Here is an 18,706-nt window from a genome sequence, read left to right as displayed (position 1 = left end):
AGAAAGCTGTGCAAGTCAGCTTCATCATTTTCCAGAGAGAATAAATTGGCCAATTTGTGGATGCTAAGTGGTAACCACTGAAGAGTGCTCGCGTTGGTGCGTGATTATCTTATACATATTATACTTGCGATAGTTTTTGAGTATATATAATTTAGTCTGTTTGTTACTGCTTCACGCTGAAACAGCTGGACGGATTTGGAAGAAACTTGGTATGGAGATAATTAACACATAGACGACCTTGTATACATATGTACCTATCAGAGAGGTTGGTGTAAGGGTGAAATACAGTGTGTCCCACGACCCGAGAGTGTCCATACTGTATTCATCCATTATATCAGACCAAGAGCAATTAGTGACCTGTATCAAACTTTTTAATTAATATCAAACACTTAATAAACTTTCTCTCGCTGTTGATCCCTAAAAAAATTATAAAAGGAAGGAAGTTTATCATTCGCAACATTTTCGCTTCTCATGCAACAAAACTGTCGTGTCAAGCATGGCTTTTTAATTTATTATTTCAGTACTACCGACTTAATTCGCTACACATTTTGTTGTCAGCGATCACATATTCAACTGAATTGATCAGCAAAATTATAGCATTGTACGACACACAGTTCAGGACTTGTGACACCATAAACACTGATATTTGTGAAAAACGGCCACATCATGCAGGACGTTCTATTTTATTACTTCTTTACTGTGAACTTTGTTCACAACACATTTCACAGACGGCAGCCACATAAACCACAGGTTGTAATAGCAAAACTGTATCATTTTACGAGATATCGTTCAGGAGGCATGGCGTCAAATACTATGACGCGTAAGAAGCTGCCATGTAATACATGAAGTTTTAATTTATTGGTTCTTTTCTGTTGACTCTATTCACTACACACCTTGTAGACAGTAGCCACAAGTATCACTGAGTGTATCTGCCAATTTATGTCAGTGTACGGTACTTACTTCAGGAGGTAAGACATCATAAACATTGAGCAGCCTGAAAATGAAACTGCACATCTAAACTGGCTAGACACGAGGGTCAAATTTGAAAATCTTTGGTAAGGTCTTATGGGATCACACTGCAGAGGTCATCGGTCCCTTAGCCTACACACGACTTAATCTTAAACTAACTTACACTATGGACAATGTACTGTTTCTCCTGGGTGTTCTAGGGTTTAAAAAAAATGTAAACTAAACATCACGATAAATTTCATAAAAAACCGACAAGTTACGCCAAGGAAGAAGAGATAGAACTACAATGGACGTGTTATTCCATGGACTCTTGCGCTTCTATGCATGAACTATCCTTCCTTTGTCAGTCGCTTGTCTTATCCGCTTGGATTCGGACCTAAGAGAGCTTGTGTAAAGCTCATCTTGCTGTACCAGCTAATATGTAAATTTTACTTAAAACCAGAAAAAATATAATGGTTATTTTTTAAAAGAATTTGCGTATGCAGTCAATCAACTTGTAATCAGACACCTGGATTGTCCTATGTAGATACGGGCCTTAACAAAGAATTTTCGTTGTTAGGCGCCATCTTAGAAACTCTTTAACATTTTTCTTTTAGCTCATCTACGAGACGTGCCGTCGGTAAGGATAATTAACTTTCTTTCAGATCCTACGAGCCCGGCGGCCGCTGATAATAATTTAGCAATTTTACTTACAGGTGTTCTTTATATAAGGAGATAACATCCCAGGCAGAAAAGGTCTGGTCACAGGATACCAGTTCCATTATAGGATTTCATTTGTAGATGCTACTCTTGTTATCTTGTATTGGGGAATCGAGACGAAATCACAATATTAAGTTACGTACTACAGTAGTTTACATCGAACAGACTTGTGAAATATTCTCTGCTGCAATAGGCTTACAACTTCTCACGAGTCCGGAATAATATCTGTGGTGCAGGATAAAGAAGTGAAAGACAAGCAATTGTTGACGTTTACGCAGCTTCCCTAAGAACTGAGCTAGTTTATTAATTACTGATCTGTGTTGGACTAAAAGGTTAGGTCATTTTCAGAAAAGTGTTTTCAACCGCTACTATTGAGTGATTAAGAATACGATTACATTGGCAGACTGTCGTATATTTTTTATATATCACTGTTTTTATATTTTGACATTACAACAACACACACAGCCATGCCCGAGGGAGGACTCGCACCTACGACGGGGAGTTGCATGGACCGTTACAAGGCGCCAAGACCGCATGGCTACGAGGGTGATTCAATAATTAAAGACACAAATTAGTCTGGGGAAAGAACTGTTAGTAGGGAAAGTTTGGTACTTCTATGGCTTTAAGTTCACATCACTGGGATGAGCTCTGATCAGCTGATGTATCAACATTGTTTTGTTCATAACCACAAAAATACATTTCAAGGTGGAGAGTCCGCTTGAAAATCCACATTAGCTGAACGTTCTGTTATTTGTTTATTACTTACTGAAGGCAAGAAATCCCTGAAAATATACTGTAGAATGTCTAAAGTTTATGCTGAAGGTCATATGAATCGTGCAAATTTTTACAAGTGGGTAGTGCAGTCCAAAAACGGTCGTGATTCAGTGACTGACGAACACCGTTCTGGCCGACCAGTTGCCGTTTCAACTCCCTCACTTCAAAGTCGAATTGATGACATTATTCGTGCCGACCGCCGCGTGACTGTGGAAATGATAGTTGATAAGGCTCATGTTAGTACTGGTACAGTTCATAACATTATCTCTAATAAGCTGAAGTACTGCAAAGTATGTGCAAGATGGATCCCAAGGGTGGTTGACGCGTCTACACAAGGAAACGAGGTTGAGAGTGTGAACAGAGCGGAAGGAACGTTATGAAAGAGAAAGTGAGCACTTCCTCAACAAAATTTTAACTTGTGATGAAACTTGGGTTCACTGATATGAGCCAGAATCAAGAAGACCAAAGCACAGAGTGGAAGTACACCAACTCACCTGTCAAGAAATAATTCAAAACCCAAGCATCTGCAGGAAAAGTCATGTTGACTGGTGTTTTAGGGTGGTCAAGGTCTAGTTTTTTTGTGATTATCTCGAAGAATACCTTACAATGAACATCCAACAGGCCTACTACTGGGATTGCTTTTAAACAAGGTTAAGGGACATCGTGGATCTTAGAGGAGAGGTGTGATTCTCCAGCAAAAAATTTCACGTCCTCGTATTGCTCAACTAAACCGCGAAACCATCGAGAAAATGGGCTTGAAAGTACTGCCTCACACCCCTTACAGTCCTAATTTAGCACCTAGTGATTTACATTTGTTTAGTGCACTGAAGGAGGCATTATGTGGGATGAGGTTCTGGTACAACAAGGACGTGGAAAAGTTTGTGAGAAATTGATTCAAACATCAAGATAAAGAGTTCTTTGCAGCCACAATAAAAAAGCTTGTTGTCTGTGGGAACAAGTTCATAAATGTTCAAGGGGGTTATGTTGAAAAGAAGAAAAAGTATTGTTATGTAAATATAAACCTACGTATTTTCTCCAGATCAATTAGTCTCTTCAAATACTGAATGACGTCCATGAACAGATGCGTCAACCTGGTTCCCAGAACTTTGGAAGTTAGGCGTTGACTATGGATATTGTATCACAGACACAGTCCCTTGGACTGTTCAGAGATGTCACTGCACCCCCCCACCCCCTCCCTCCCCCAAAGATGTAAACAACCATGCATGAGCATCGCCTATTTAGACGGAGGGGGTGCGGCAGCCGATGAGTTCCAGTCATTCCATCGGGAAAGAGGTACACGGCTCGTGTTCAACCATGCCTAGACGGTCAATACCGTGGTTCAATTGCGTACACATTCTTACTTTGCGGCAGGAAGGGCTCTCAACAAGGAAGTGTCCAAGCGTCATGGAGTGAACCAAACCGATGTTTTTCAGACATGGAGGAGATACAGAAAGACCGGAACTGTCAGTGACATGTCTCGGTCAGTCCACCCAAGGGCTACAACTACAGTGGATTTCGGAACGTTATTTACTGAGGCATGATCGGTACATTTGTGGCTTTCGATACACACCGAGACAGTTACAATCTTTACCATGCTAAGCACGTCGCAGACAGTTGTTTCATTACTTATTCTCTCTTCTGGCACATTTTAAAATTCACTATTAGGGCGTCCTAAAACCGTTTCTGAGAAGTAAACAAATGAGTTGCCAGCGATATGAGATCTGTCAGCTCTTCCCTCCATTTCAAAATTTTGTGTGTTCTTTCCTGATGTCGCGCTGGGCCACTAGTGGCTCGCACTGCAAGAATCTCTAGCGATACGTTTTGTGATGGAGCATATGCACAGACAGTGACTGCTGATATTAACATGTTTTAGTAAATTACTGTTGTACCATGGATAACACCATGTGTGTGTGTGTGTGTGTGTGTGTGTGTGTGTGTGTGTGTGTGTGTTTGGTACTATATCAGTTGTGGTACTATATCGGTACTTCAGTTTTGAATAACATTTCCAGACTTTACTTGTGAATAACACAGATAGATTTAAAGGTAATGTGTTTGCAGTAGGATATCTTGAAAAGACAGCATGTCGCTGTTTGTAACTACCACACTGCCAGCAGTAGCAGAGACAGCAAACAGCAATGAAGAGTACTGCACATCAAGAAGCCTAAAGTGGCCTGCACAGCACACAGAGTAAGGAATGCACACTCTCTTGCCCAGGCTGCAAACATTGTACGCCACTGAGTCTTCCAATAAAATTTTTCGGCGCTGTTGACTGCATTGTCAATATACAATATTGTTCAAGGTTTCGGCCACAATTGCAAGTGGCCTTCCTCAGGGCTGCCCTGACAGTGACGACACGTCGCTCTTAAGGGAACAAATCCGACCGATGTAAAGGTAATACCCGGAGTACCACAGGGAAGTGTGATAGGACCGTTTACAATATACACTATGTGATCAAAAGTATCCAGACACCTGGCTGAAAATGACTTACAAATTCGTGGCGCCCTCCGTCGGTAATGCTGGAATTCAGTATGGTGTTGGCCTAACCTTAGCCTTGATCACAGCTTCCACACTAGCAGGCATAAGTTCAATCAGGTGCTGGAAGGTTTCTTGGGGAATGGCACCCCATTGTTCATGGAGTGATGCACTGAGGAGGGGTGTCGATGTCGGTCAGTGAGGCCTGGCATGAAGTCGGAGTTCCAAAACATCCCAACGGGGTTCTATAGGATTCAGGTCAGGACTCTGTGCAGGCCAGCCCATTACAGGGATGTTATTGTCGTGTAACCAGTCCACTAGAGGCCTTGCATTAAGAACAGGTGCTCGATCATGTTGAAAGATGCAACCGCCATCCCACAATTGCTCTTCAACAGTGGGAAGCACGAATGCTCTTCAAACATCAATGTAGGGTATGCTGTGATTGTGACACGCAAAACAACTAGCTGTGCAAGTCCCCTCCATGAAAAACACGACCACACCACAACACCACCACGTCGGAATTTTACTTTTGGCACTACACATGCTGGAAGATGACGTTGACCAGGCAGTCGCCCTACACACACCCTGAAATCGGATCGCCACACTGTGTACCGTGATTCTTCACTCCACACAACGTTTTTCCACGGTTCAATCGTCGAATGTTTATGCTCCTTACACCAAGGGAGGCGCCGTTCGGCATTTAGAGGCGTGATGTGTGGCTTATGAGCAGCCGCTCAACCATGAAATCCAAGTTTTCTCACCTCCCACCTAAATGTCACAGTACTTGCAGTGGATCCTGATGCAGTTTGGAATTCCTGTGTGATGGTCTGGATAGTTGTCTGCCTATTAGGCATTATGACCCTCTTCAACTGTCGGCGTTCTCTGTCAGTCAACAGACGTGGTCGGCCTGTACGCTTTTGTGCTCTACGTGTCCTGTCACGTTTCCACTTCAATATCACATTGGATACAGTGGACCGAGGGATGCTTTGGAGTGTGGAAATGTCACGTACAGACGTATCACACAAGTGACACACCATCGCCTGATTGCATTCGAAGTTTTGAGTTCTGCGGAGCCGCGTGGGATCAGCCGAGCGGCCTAGGGCGCTGCAGTCAAGGACTGTGCGGCTGGTCCTGGCGGAGGTTAGAGTCGTCCCTCGGGCATGGGTGTGTGTGTGTGTGTGTGTTTGTCCTTGGGATAATTTAGGTTAAGTAGTGTGTAAGCTTAGGGACTGATGACCTTGTCAGCTAAGTCCCATAAGATTTCACACACAGTTCTGCAGAGCGCCCCATTCTGCTCTCTCACAGTATCTGACGTCGTTGATATGTAGTAGCTGGCAGTGGGTGGCAGCACGAAGCACATAATATGAAAAACGTATGTTTTTTGGGATGTCCAGATACTTTTGATTACATAGTGTCATTAAATTTAGATACTGAATAAAGCTGTTATGTTGATACTATTGACAGCTATCAGCAAGGCCATTGATATTGATTATTTTGGAGCAGAAACACATGTAAGGGAACACTGTAGACATTATATGCTTGGCATCACACACACACACACACACACGTACACACACACACACACACACAGTATTAAGAGACACTGGCAGCTTGCATGTCTAGTGCTTACCTGGTACTGTGTGGTGGCTGTGCAAGCAGACGACTCACTTCGAGCACGTCTTTGGGCTGATGCAGCACTGCGTCTGCCCAGCCCTGCGTCGCCATCACCAGGTAGTCGTGGGCCCTTATGAAGGCGACTGCGGTCGCAGCCAGATCGGGGCATGAGTGCCTCACCGCCAGCACTGCGGTGGCCGCTGCCGTCTCCACATCTAGCTGCGCTGCCACGTGCCGCTCACAGTCAGCTTTCAGGTCCGGCAATCCGTATTTGTCAGCGGCGGCCAGCATTTGGGCGGCCATGCCTGGCAGCTGGGGGGCCTGCCGGGTATAGAGGTAGGCCAGCAGCTGGCGCAGAACGGGGCCCTCCACGTCAGGGATGGCCACCTGGCCGCTGCTGGCCTCCAGCGTGTCGTGGCCAAACATGGCGGCGAAGACGGGGCTCCTCGCTGTGAGGACGGCCCTGTGAGCCACCAGCCGCGTGCTGCCCGCCACCAAAGTGACTATGGCGCCATCGCCTGCGTCCAGCAGGGCACCCAGGTCCACGGCCACTGTCTCCTTAATGTCCTTAACTGCTTCCATTGTGGATGATTCTGAAACACAGTATCACTGGCCAGCCCTTTCCGTTACACACCACCCTCTCTACATCTACATGAGCCACACGCATATCTGTACGAAGCAGAAGTTGGTAAATACTCTCTCTTACACATCAACTGCAACAATATATCACGTCTCTGGCAAAATGATGAGTAACTGTAAATCTGCAGGGTCACTCACTAACGATTGCCACCTACAATAATTGCGACAGTATGACAGGAGCTGAAAAGTTTGAGGGTCAAAAGCTGCATGGGATGACAGGGGTCTTTTTCTGCTAGATGGGATCGTGTCAGTGATTTGATGGTCAACAATGTTTTTTGAAGCAGGATGCTATAGTTTGGTACTTATTTTCTGATACCAGATATCGAGATCAATGATTTGTAACAGTAAGGTCTTTGAATGTCAACAAAGCTGAAAAAGGTGGCATTTACAGAAAGTGTTCGAAGTGATGACCAGTGGTATCAATACAGATCTTCTTAATTGAGCACTTACTGAAGCACGTGCTCTGACAATTCTCTCTCGGATATTGTGAAAATAGTAAATATTCGCCGACTATGGTGTATCCATCTAACGTGCCACTGACATGTAAACATTTCGACGGTTTCGCAATACAATACTAATAGAAACGGTAAGACTAGTATCGCCGAATCAAGCGAATGTGAATGATGTATTCCTCTGAAGAACAAGTCGATATGCTTCTCATTTACGGACAATGCCATCGAAATTCAGTGACAGCTAGAGACTTATAAGCTGAAAGATATCCTGAAGGTATTCACTCTACACGTTATACATTTAAATATGTGTATGATAAATTGAGAACTGCATCTTTAATGCATCGGAAACACATCCGACAGAGGAAAGTTACTAACGAGGAAACGGAAATAGGCACTCTTGCCACTGTGGTTCGAGATCCTTGTGTTACCTCGTGTCAAATCGCGAGAGTATCTGCCATGAGACAGAGTAGTGTTGCTCGTGTTCTGCAGTTCCATAAATATTATCCTTACCATATCAGTCTCCACCAAGATTTATCTGGTACAGGTCGTATGCGTTGCACTGAATTCTGGCGATGGGCTCAACTTCAGATTCAGAGGGATGATACATTTATTAATTTCATTTTATTTACTGACGAGGCTACATTCATGAACTACGGAAATGTTAATTTGCATAATATGCATTACTGGGCAACTGAAAATCCATGTTGGCTGTGACAAGTTGTACACCAAAAACCATGCTCATTGAATGTATGGTGTGGGCTTCTGGATGGCAGAATTATAGGCCCCTATTTGATCGAAGATAATCATAATGGTAGGAAGTACACCACATTCCTGCAAGAAACATTAGGTCTGTTGTTGGAAGAAATAGCTTTAGGAATAACGAACAGAAGGTGAAAGCAACACGATGGGTGTCCAGCACAATTTTCGCTGATGGCTAGAAATGCGGTGCAGAGACATCTCCCCAATCGTTGGATTGGACGCAATCGTTCGCCAGACTTGACGCCTCTGGATTTTTTCTTGTGAGGATTCCTAAAAAACACTGTGTATAAAGAAATATTCCAACTACACCTGAAGATATGCAAGAGAGAATTGTCAGAGCATGTGCTTCGATAAGTGCTGAAGTGATAAGGAATACCACTCACTCTGTCATAAGAAGATTGCAGCACTTCATTGATACCAATGGTCATCACTGCGAACAGCTTCTGTAAATGGACGTTCATGCTACCTTTGTGACCTTCGTTGACCTTCAAAGACCTTACTGTTAAACATCATTAGATTCGTTTCGATAGCTGCTATCAGAAAATAAGTACCAAACTGTAGCATCGCTCTTAAAAACAAAAACAAAAAAACGAAGTTGAGCTTCATATGTCTGAAGCGACCCCACCAAGCAACAAAAAACCGACGTCATATTATGACCCCTGTTGTCCCATGCAACTTTTGTCACACAAAGTTATCCGTTCCTAACATACCTTTGGAGTTGTTCTTGGTGGCAATAGTTACTGACACATCCTGTACCGGTTAAAGAAATTCCTCTTTGTTTCAATGTATTTCGTCTGAACAAGCCCTGGAACGGCTCCAGATCTCATTTCCTTAATCCCTTTCTACAGTTACAGACAAGAAAACTTTCGAAGTCGAGATCTAGCACAATACTGACAAGGCGAGGAAGAACTACACTAGGACTTTATTCAACTAATTATCCTCCTGATTTCTCCAGTTATTTAAAAAAATAACGATGTCCCAACACTGAAATCTATATTACTCTGGTCTTAAGCGCTAGTCCTGCATGTAACCATGCAACAGTTAGTTGACGCTGGGGATCAACGATGTGCTAGTAAAGGCTAGGGTGCATTTGTGGTAAACTTTATGTTGGCGTAGCATACATAACCAGACCGCAGCATATTCTCAATACTCCTGTCACAAGATGACACCAGAACCATACAAAGGGCGGTATACATGATACAGTCATAGAGAAGGTGTCCCGCCCTTTACTAACATATGTGATATTGCTCTTTAATTGTTGTCGAACCACCACAAAGTGACAGCTGGTAGTCGTAATGAGATAATTCCTATTGCTACAAGTCCTGAGTTACAACGTCAAACTCGGACTGAAGAAAATCTCAGTTGGAGCTGATACTCAGTATCTTTAATCACTGCATTAGAAGCGTGGGGGTATCCTTTAAATGGGAATTTGAATCACATTTCATTTGTTGCAATTACAGGTATGAAACCATACGACTCGTTGGTGCATTAATTTTAAAACTGGAATTTGAACTTGCCCTGAAAAACCTGAGGAAAAACAGAGACTTGGTAATAGACAATATTACTGACAAATTCATAAAAGCAGGAGGAACGGAAATCCGGTTATCTACTAATGTGCAACTTACACTGTCCAGTCAGAGTAACGTGACCACCTACCGAAAGCGTCAATAACTAGCTTTGGCACTGCAGACCACTGCGAGACATGCAGGAAGGGAGTCAGCAAGGTTCTGGAAGGTGTCAACGTCCTGGAAGGTATTAACGTCCTGGAAGGTATTAACGTCCTGGAAGGTATCAGCGTCCTGGAAGGTATCAACGTCCTGGAAGGTATCAACGTCCTGGAAGGTAATAACATCCTGGAAGGTATCAACGTCAAGATCGAGATGGCCCCACGGCTTCTCGATTGAGTTTAAATCCAGGGAGTTTCGTGACCAGGGGAGTAAGAAACTCATCCTGTTACGAGCAAACTGTGTGATGCGTTGCATTGATCTGCCAATAAAAGCTATTGTTCCGAGAACAAGATACTGCATGTAGGGGTGGACAAGGTCCCAAAGGGTAGACACATACTTGTGTTGATCTATTGTTCCTTCCAGAACGACAAGATCGTTCAGTTCACGGATTGCCTTGAAAACATTCCTCGTGACCACAACGCCCACTACTCTGGCCCGGACCCTCCTGACAAGTGTTACAGGGTGTTTGATTGCAGACGTTTCAACCTGTTCGAGGATATAAAGTAATTCACCTCAAAATGCCACCTGTCGCTACTCAGTGGGCGTTCAGTTGCAGTATTGGCGTCCAGATTCCAGCCTTCGTCGCCGATGAACAGCAGTGAACCAGGTACCTGCTGCGGAGGCCCGTACCCAGCAGCGTTCGCTGAACGGTCTATGAGGAGACACTGTTGGTAGCCCCTTGGTTCTCATGAGAAGTCAGTTGCTCAACAGTCACATGTGTATTCGTCCATACACATCTCTGCTACCATCACGTATCCCTATCATCTAGATCCCTTGGTGCACTATAGTTGCCTTGGCGTCTCTTTTGGATAGAGCCATTCCGCCACGCACAATACACTTTAACCTAGACGGCCGTTTCGGATATACTTCCACCCTTGGCCTGAAAGCGAGTGATCATGCCCTTTTGGACGACAGCTACATCACTTTTTCCTCATTATATCAGCAACGACTGTTGTTTTCCTCGCCTTCTACACACTCCCTATAAACCCTCCACAACTAACGCTGCTGCCAGCCTTCTGTGTGTGTTCACTGTATACTGTACACTGTACACTATGTTATCAGAAGTATCCAGACACTCATACAAACATACGTTGTCATATTAGGTGCATTGTGCGGCCACATTCTGCCAAGGCACCTTGAGAGAGCAGAATAGGGCGCTCCGCAGAGCTCATGGATTTCAAACGTTGTCAGGCAATTGGGTGTCACTTGTGTCATACGTCTCATAAACACCACCGACAGTTGAAGAGGGTCGTAATGTGTAATAGGCAGACATCTATCCAGACCATCACACGAGAATTCTAAACTGCATCACGGTCCATTGCAAGTACTATGACAGTTAGGCAGGAGGTAAGAACTTATATCATCGTCGAGCGGCTGTTCATAATCCACATATCGCGCCAGTATATGCCAAATGACACCTCGCTTGGTTAAGGAGCGTGAACATTGGACGATTGAACAGTCGAAAAACGTTGTGTGGACCGACGAACCACGGTACACAATATGGCGATCCGATGGCATGGTGTGGGTATGACGAACGCCCAGTGAATGCCATCTGCCAGCGTGTGTAATGTCAGCAGTAAAATTCGGCAGTGGTGATGTTATGGTGTGGTTGTGCTTTCCATCGAGGGGGCTTGTACCCCTTGTTGTTTTGCGTGGCACTATCACAGTACAGGCCTACAATAATGTTTCAAACACCTTCTTGCTTCCCACTGTTTAAGAGCAATTCAGGGACGGGTGATTGCATCTTTCAACACAATCGAGCACCTATTCATAACGCACGGCTTTTGACAGAGTGGTTACACTATAACAACATCCCTGTAATGGACATGCCTGCACAGCGTCCTGACCTGGATCCTATAGAACACCTTTGAGATGTTTTGGAACGCCGACTTTGTGCCAGGCCTCACCGACCGACATCGACACCCCTCCTCCGTGAAGCACTCCGTGAAGAATGGGCAGCCACTCCCCAAGGAACCTTCGAGAACCTGATTGAACGTATGCCTGCAAGAGTGGCACCTGTCATCAAGGTTAAAGGTGGGCTAACACCATACTGAATTCCAGCACTACCGATGGAGGGCACCACGAACTTGTAGGTAATTTTCAGCCAGCAGTCCGGATACATTTGATCACATAGTGTTGGTGGTGGTCACATTACACGGTCCAACGGACAATTGACCATGAATTTAGACAGAAAATTTACAGTGCCCACCGATAAAAAAGACTTTTTCAAAATGCAAATTTAAGAAATGCGTAGCCTAGTTGTGAGTGTATCATAAAGTAATAATCACCATGATCTTCAAACAATTAATGCCAGGTTCTTAGAATGTTGGTTCTAAAATTAGTTACAGAGCAAAGAATGGAAAGGAATATAGCTTTTGTTGGTGTACCACATATATAGGATGTGTTTAGTATGTCTAATGACAAACTGAAGTTTGAGGTAGTCAAGAAACTCGGAATATACTACAGAGGCTGGTAACGTATTTGGAAGCTCTGTAAAACCGAGAGAAATGTTACTGTTAGGTGCTCTACACAGGTTAAGAGATATACTCGGGAAAGAGTCTGGCAAGAACGGGCAGTACCAGAAATTGTTTTTTATCTATACAAACGAGGTTTACTTAAAAAGTGAGAGAATAGAGTTATGTGAGATAATATAAGTGAAACGAATGGATACACTGATCACACAGCGCGTTTTACCTGATCCTTCATTCATGTTTTTTAAAACTGGGCAAGTTATGGGGAAAGAGTAAAATATACACAAAATTGAGACTACATGAAAAGTTATGGTTAGTGACATAAGACAAAAACCAATGTTGGAGTACATGTATGTGACCAGCTGGTGCATGACGTTGACTCACTGACTCTGGAAACAAGATGGTTGGAGGTGGGAGAAGCAAAGAAGAAATATGCAGCAGAACTGCCCAAGAAAAAGTTGCAGTACTGACAAGGGGAGTTCCCCTCTCAGTTAGATCGACGTTTTGAAACCGTCTGTATGGTGATATAGGTTAAGATCCCAGGTATCACACTCTCCAGTTATTTATCCTGGTGGGCCGCCATTTGTAAATAATTGGTGAAAAAATATTAGAATCTTGCATGACTCAATAGCTTTAAAAATGCACTATCCCATTGAATGGTTGTGTGATGTAATGGATATTTCTTTAGAAGTCTGACTACCCTCTGTTATAAAAAAGAAATTGAGTAAAAGAATCAATTATGAACGAGTGTTAAGTTACACTCATACATACCAAAAGAAACTGACAATTACGAACAAAATGAAAAAAAAGACAAGATATGGGAGGTTTTTACGTGCAGAAGTTTGAGAGTTGTAATCTCGTCAGGTACTTTAATTTTTGTGTTTTTAAGTTTTTATCTAAATGATGCTGATCATTATTTTCATTCAGTTAACCGGTTTAAATGTAACTTCTTTATTTCTGTTCCTTTGTTATATCGTCTTAATCATAATATTAGCTACTTCATTTGGTCTCATTTTCCATCCTATCATGTTTAATTTAGATTTAATTTATTTCCTTTTATCATCGTATTTTTTCTTCCATGTTATTGCACACATTAGTTTCATTGCTCATTTTGCTTGAATTTCGTTTTACTCATACTCTTTTCTTCCGTTTAAATCTTCATATGCGTTATTTTGTCCGTGGTGCAGTAGGAATTTAGGTTTCTTTTAAATGTTTGTATGATGATTACCACAAAACAATACACATCTTATAACGAAAAATAGACTTTTGACAGCTTTGCACAATGAATGCATATAGATTATTTCATCTTTTTTGTTATAGAAGCGATATATTCGCATTTTCTAATACTTACATCTTATAATAAATAAATATTATTATATTCACATTCACACAAATTGCGAGCGGAAAAAGAATGATGCAAAGAAAAAATGAGAACAAATGAAAAAAATTCATACAATGATTAAAATGTAGTGAAGAAAAAGAAATTAAATAATTGCATTCACATAAATTAGTTGAATAAAAATAATGTTCAAAGATTTAAAAAGAGACAAAATTTAAAGCACCTAACGAGATTTGAACTTCAAATTTTCTACACATGAGGGCTTTACTTTATCAGTTATACCACACAAGCAGTCTAGAAGAAACGCTACTTTATTACTGCTATTAACTGTCACATTAAATTCGAAGTCTTTTTTCGTCGATTGCTTATAAACGAGGGCCTATCGAGCTGAATAGCTGCAGGGTGTGATATCAAGGATCTTTACCCATATGGTGATGTGTAGACGATTTCAGAAAGTCGATCCTCTCCTTGCAATAAAGGTGATTCTTTTCTTTGTATGCTTGTACAATCAATGGTTCCATTTAGATTTGTGGTTAGACCAACACTTTCTGTCCCTTTACGAGATATACTAATAGAGTTCCTTGGAAATATATTGAGTTGTGCTATCATTCAGCTGTCACTTTTTCACTATTCGGTAGTGTAAGTTTTTCTGCCATACAGTCCTGTTTAAACAATGTGTGTAAGACACACTACATAACATGGCACGCAGAACTGGGTCTCTATATATCTGCATGAGGATTTTCAACAAGTTGTGCCACACTTGTTTTTCTGGATGACATTTGCGTGCAAATCAGTGTGCTACTGAAATTAAGAAAAGTCTTTTACTGAAAGAACATACAAAATTGCACCCAAGATCATGAAGCTCTGAATCTGGATAACTTTCTATTTTCTGATACTTGTCCTAAACTTACGTCAGTTTATAAGAGTGACGCTTTTTAGCTTAAGGAGAGAAGTGTTCGAATACAAAAACAGTAATACTGTGGACGCAGGTCAGGAAAGCATAAGGATGGTGGGAAACCAGGACACGGTGCCTATCGACTCCTCGCAGTACCAGTCCGGTGCCAAGATTTACCCTTTTCACGCTTTAGACTGTGTTCCTTTCACAACTACAGAACTACTAGATTCAAATTAAACTGAGACCTTATCTGGAAGACAAACTGTAAACTGACAGAGTAACATAGCGCCTTCTCAAAAAATCAAGAAACTGTAAGAGTAAAGAGGACAAGCAGTTCCTGCAGAGCCCTTACTCACCTTGGAGCCAGGAAGGAGAGACGTCGGGAAGTGATCTGTTTGGCCACACGCAGCACAGTACACGCCCCGGCAGCCACTGGATGGCAGTATAGGAAGACGCGCGGCCTGCCGTACCTATCATATACCTGACGGCGGCCGGTGCGGCCGCGTGACGTCACCATTATCTTCCACACGGTCATCGCGTGACCATACTCAGGTAGCGCTTATCAGCTTAGCGCTTATCTCGAGTGCCAATTATCGGGTGTGAGAATGTCAAGTCACGAGTGCACTATGTGAGCTGGCTGATCCAATCTGTCTACGAGATAAAGTACTGGGTGAACGTTAATAAAACCGACAAACCGCCGGGATAGATTTCTGACTGTAAATGGAGGGAGAAGGGGGTCTACGAACATGTGTTCGGAAATCTACCGTTGCCACGGTAGATGGCTCTGACGGCAGTTCCTCTGACCACGCGCCGTGTTTTCCCTGTGTGTGGCAGACTGTGTGATTGGCGCAGCGTACAGTAAACAGCAGAATGCACGGTATTCTTTTCGAGAACAAGCCGAGATGGCGTTTGTGTACGGGCAAGCAGATGGAAGCGGTCGAGAGGCAGCAGGGCTTGTCGAAACAAGTAGCCCCACAGACACCAATCGCATCGCCTTTCAGGCGGACGCAGGCGGCGGACTGTGCGTTCACCAGACTTGGAGGATCGGTTTCTACAGGACAAGTGGCCCGCCATTGTGGTGTAAGCGAAAGTACGATTATGTGTATCCTGTGTGACAGCCGTTACTATCCATGTCACCTGCAGTACCGTGGGGGCCACTCTGAACAATTTGTTGCGATGTGGATGCGATGCAGCTCCGTACTTTGTTTCGGGACGAATCGTTGTCGCTGCACACATACCATCCATTTCTGGACACGTTTTCATAAGACGTACTTTGCTCCATTTCCGGTCAGAAATCTGGTGGTTTTGTTAACGTTCACCCAGTAGAGACATTGGACTTGAAAGAATGTGAAATGCTAGAATGCATTATCTATCTCATTGATAGCTCGCACTGGATTGGAGCAAATATGTTATCGACCTCAGTTTAAACAACATCGAGCAGTACGTTCCTTCATTATCTGTACAATGGGTGTGGTTGTATTTCAGAAGTCTGTTGCTGAGTTCTGTTTGGATCGAGTGAATACTCTGTGAGACGGACTCAGTAGGGTACATATTCCATAAATAATTTGTAATTCCCGAGTTAAATTTTCACTCTGTAGCGGAGTATGGACTGGTATGAAACTTCCTGGCATATTAAAACTGCGTTCTGGACCGAGGCTCGAATTTGGGAACTTTGCGTTTCGCGGCCTAGCGCTCTACCATCTGAGCTGCCCAAGCACGACTCACGACCCGTCCCCATATCTCTTGCCCGCGAGAGGAAAAGGTCCCGAGTTCGAGTCTTGGTCCGGCACACCAGGAAGTTTCAATTTGTAATTATTTTCAAACTCAGTTAAATCTTTTGGCACTGCTGGCTAATAAAGTGGCAACTCCAGGAAGGATAGCGAAACAGGAAAAGGATGAGCATGTACATAACTATAGTAAGCAGAGGATACGATAAAATTTTAAGCTGGTTTGGACTCATACGGGGTGCAACATTTAGAGCCCAGTACTTGCACATCTGACAGTTGTGTATCGAACAAGTGCACTTGAATGACAGATAAGGTTATGTCAGCCACCGCTGTTAGGACTATACGCTACATTCCTTCAATCTTAGCAGGTGCCGAGTGGCTGTCACAAAGCTACCACTGATGAAATGTTTTAATGGGTGTGTGATGCGGAGAAACTATTGGCTGTCCAGCAGTCAAACACCATCTGTAACAAGGTCCGTTAGGAGTGGATAGGCAGTGTTAATATTGGGTAGACCTCTATAGTAGGGCACAGCTATTAGCCTCACCACATCATAAATATACCGAATACTGTTCATAAAGCTGGCTAAGCGACTAGGTTGTGTTGTGCGCCCAGCAGCACCCCACGCCGTCACGCAGTGTGCAGGGTCTGTACAGTGATGACAAATGCGCTCTGGCAATATTTAGTCTCCTTAGCTAGCGTGTGCACAGAAAGGTCCATCCTGATACTGTATAGATAACAGAGACCCTTCCGAAAAGACGTCGTCATGCTATTCCTATGTGCTGTGCATTTATTGGCTCAATAACAGTCAGTTTGCCTGTCTCTGCTGTTGCGTCCAGGAAATCAGAATAAATGGTCGCTGTGATGATGCTCCTTGATGCTGGAGACGTCGCCCCATTGTCTGTGTGATTGTTTTTCTCGCTTCAGACAAACAGATATCTTAAGTCAAAGTGCGTCAGATGGATGTACGATGCTTCATGGCCAAGGAAATAGTTATTCTTCTCGTGGAAGCTCACGGCGTGAAGCAGCTGAGACTTTGCGTGGCATTGAGTACGTACATCCTGAATACATCCATTCCATATTCGTGTGACAGGTGTAGGGGCCTTCCCCATAGTCTCTGTGGAGGGAGGGAGAAATGGTGGCCGCAACTATTCTGGAGGCGCCCGCTGCAGGCACAGCTCAGGACTGGCAGAGTCTGGTGTCACACAGACATGGCCTCCACTGCAGGCACTTCAGCGTTCCTGGAGACAGCCATTTCAGGGGGCTATGGTGGAGGGTGGGCACGGGTGTAGGATCCCTAGCTCACTGACCTATGTAATGTGTGCAGCGACTTGCAGTTCCATGGTCCTGACACCAGTGCCTGGTTTGGACTCTGCTTAGTACTGTTCTTATCCACCAAGGCTATTTAACTACCTCTTTTTAACCCTTAGAAAAGATTTCGCTGTCTCCACTCTACAAACACTGTCTGTCTCTCTCTCGTCCCCCCCCCCACCCACCACTGCCTCTTGCCTCTCTCTCCCTCTCTCTCAGTGAATGATGTTGCAACGTTGAACCGATGAACGAAATAATTTGCGAGAACCTATAAAAAAGTTTTGATTGAAAATTACAAGGGCTGTTTTGAAAGAAAGGTCCGACCAGTCGCAAAATAAGAACCACAATGAAAAACAAAATTTTTTTATTCACAACAGTTAGCCACGCCTCGCGGCTACCTCTCTAAATAGTCTCTGCTCCAACTTAGACATTTGTCGCGGCGTTGTACAAACTTTCCAGTACCATCGTCACGGAAACCAGCCGCCTGTGCTTCCCGCCAATTCTCTACACTGTGAGCTGTGGTAAAAATTGCTTTTGGAGAGTGCGCCGCAGCGCGTAGCGTGAAGCAGTCGCCCTCCGATTCTGGCGGTGGCGCCGCTGTGACAATCGCAGCTTTGGTGTCTCCTTCTGGTGGGAAAGGGGAAAGGTTGCCTGTTCACGTGCACTTAAGGGACGCTATGAGCACGCCAGTCGGTGAGTTGGTCAGCCGGGTCAGTCTGGGGCAGTCAGTGTCTGGTTGTCGTCCGGAGTGATGGCATGTGTTAGGCCGCCAGTCTGCTCGAGTTTGTTCAGGCAATGGTCATTGGCGGTTGGATCGATCGGTTGGTCGGTCGCGCACTGAGACACGAGATGACTTGTCC

At 43.8% G+C, this 18,706-nt stretch overlaps 1 protein-coding gene across 1 annotated transcript in view; it reads right to left on the bottom strand.

Moving 5' to 3' along the window:
* LOC124554097 (ankyrin-3-like) overlaps positions 1-15,238 on the bottom strand; it is a 37,312-nt gene extending 22,074 nt beyond the window's left edge. The window contains exons 1-2 of the mRNA XM_047128161.1: positions 15,167-15,238; positions 6,545-7,121 (exon numbers count right to left, since the gene is read on the bottom strand). Of these exons, the coding sequence (XP_046984117.1) occupies positions 6,545-7,110 (566 nt within the window). The 5' untranslated portion in view covers positions 7,111-7,121; positions 15,167-15,238. The remainder of the gene's footprint in view (positions 1-6,544; positions 7,122-15,166) is intronic.
* Positions 15,239-18,706: the final 3,468 nt, after the last annotated feature.

The sequence above is a fragment of the Schistocerca americana genome, chromosome 11 (genome assembly GCF_021461395.2).
Source record: "Schistocerca americana isolate TAMUIC-IGC-003095 chromosome 11, iqSchAmer2.1, whole genome shotgun sequence".
Taxonomy (NCBI): domain Eukaryota; kingdom Metazoa; phylum Arthropoda; class Insecta; order Orthoptera; family Acrididae; genus Schistocerca; species Schistocerca americana.
This window is presented reverse-complemented; position numbering and strand designations above follow the sequence as displayed.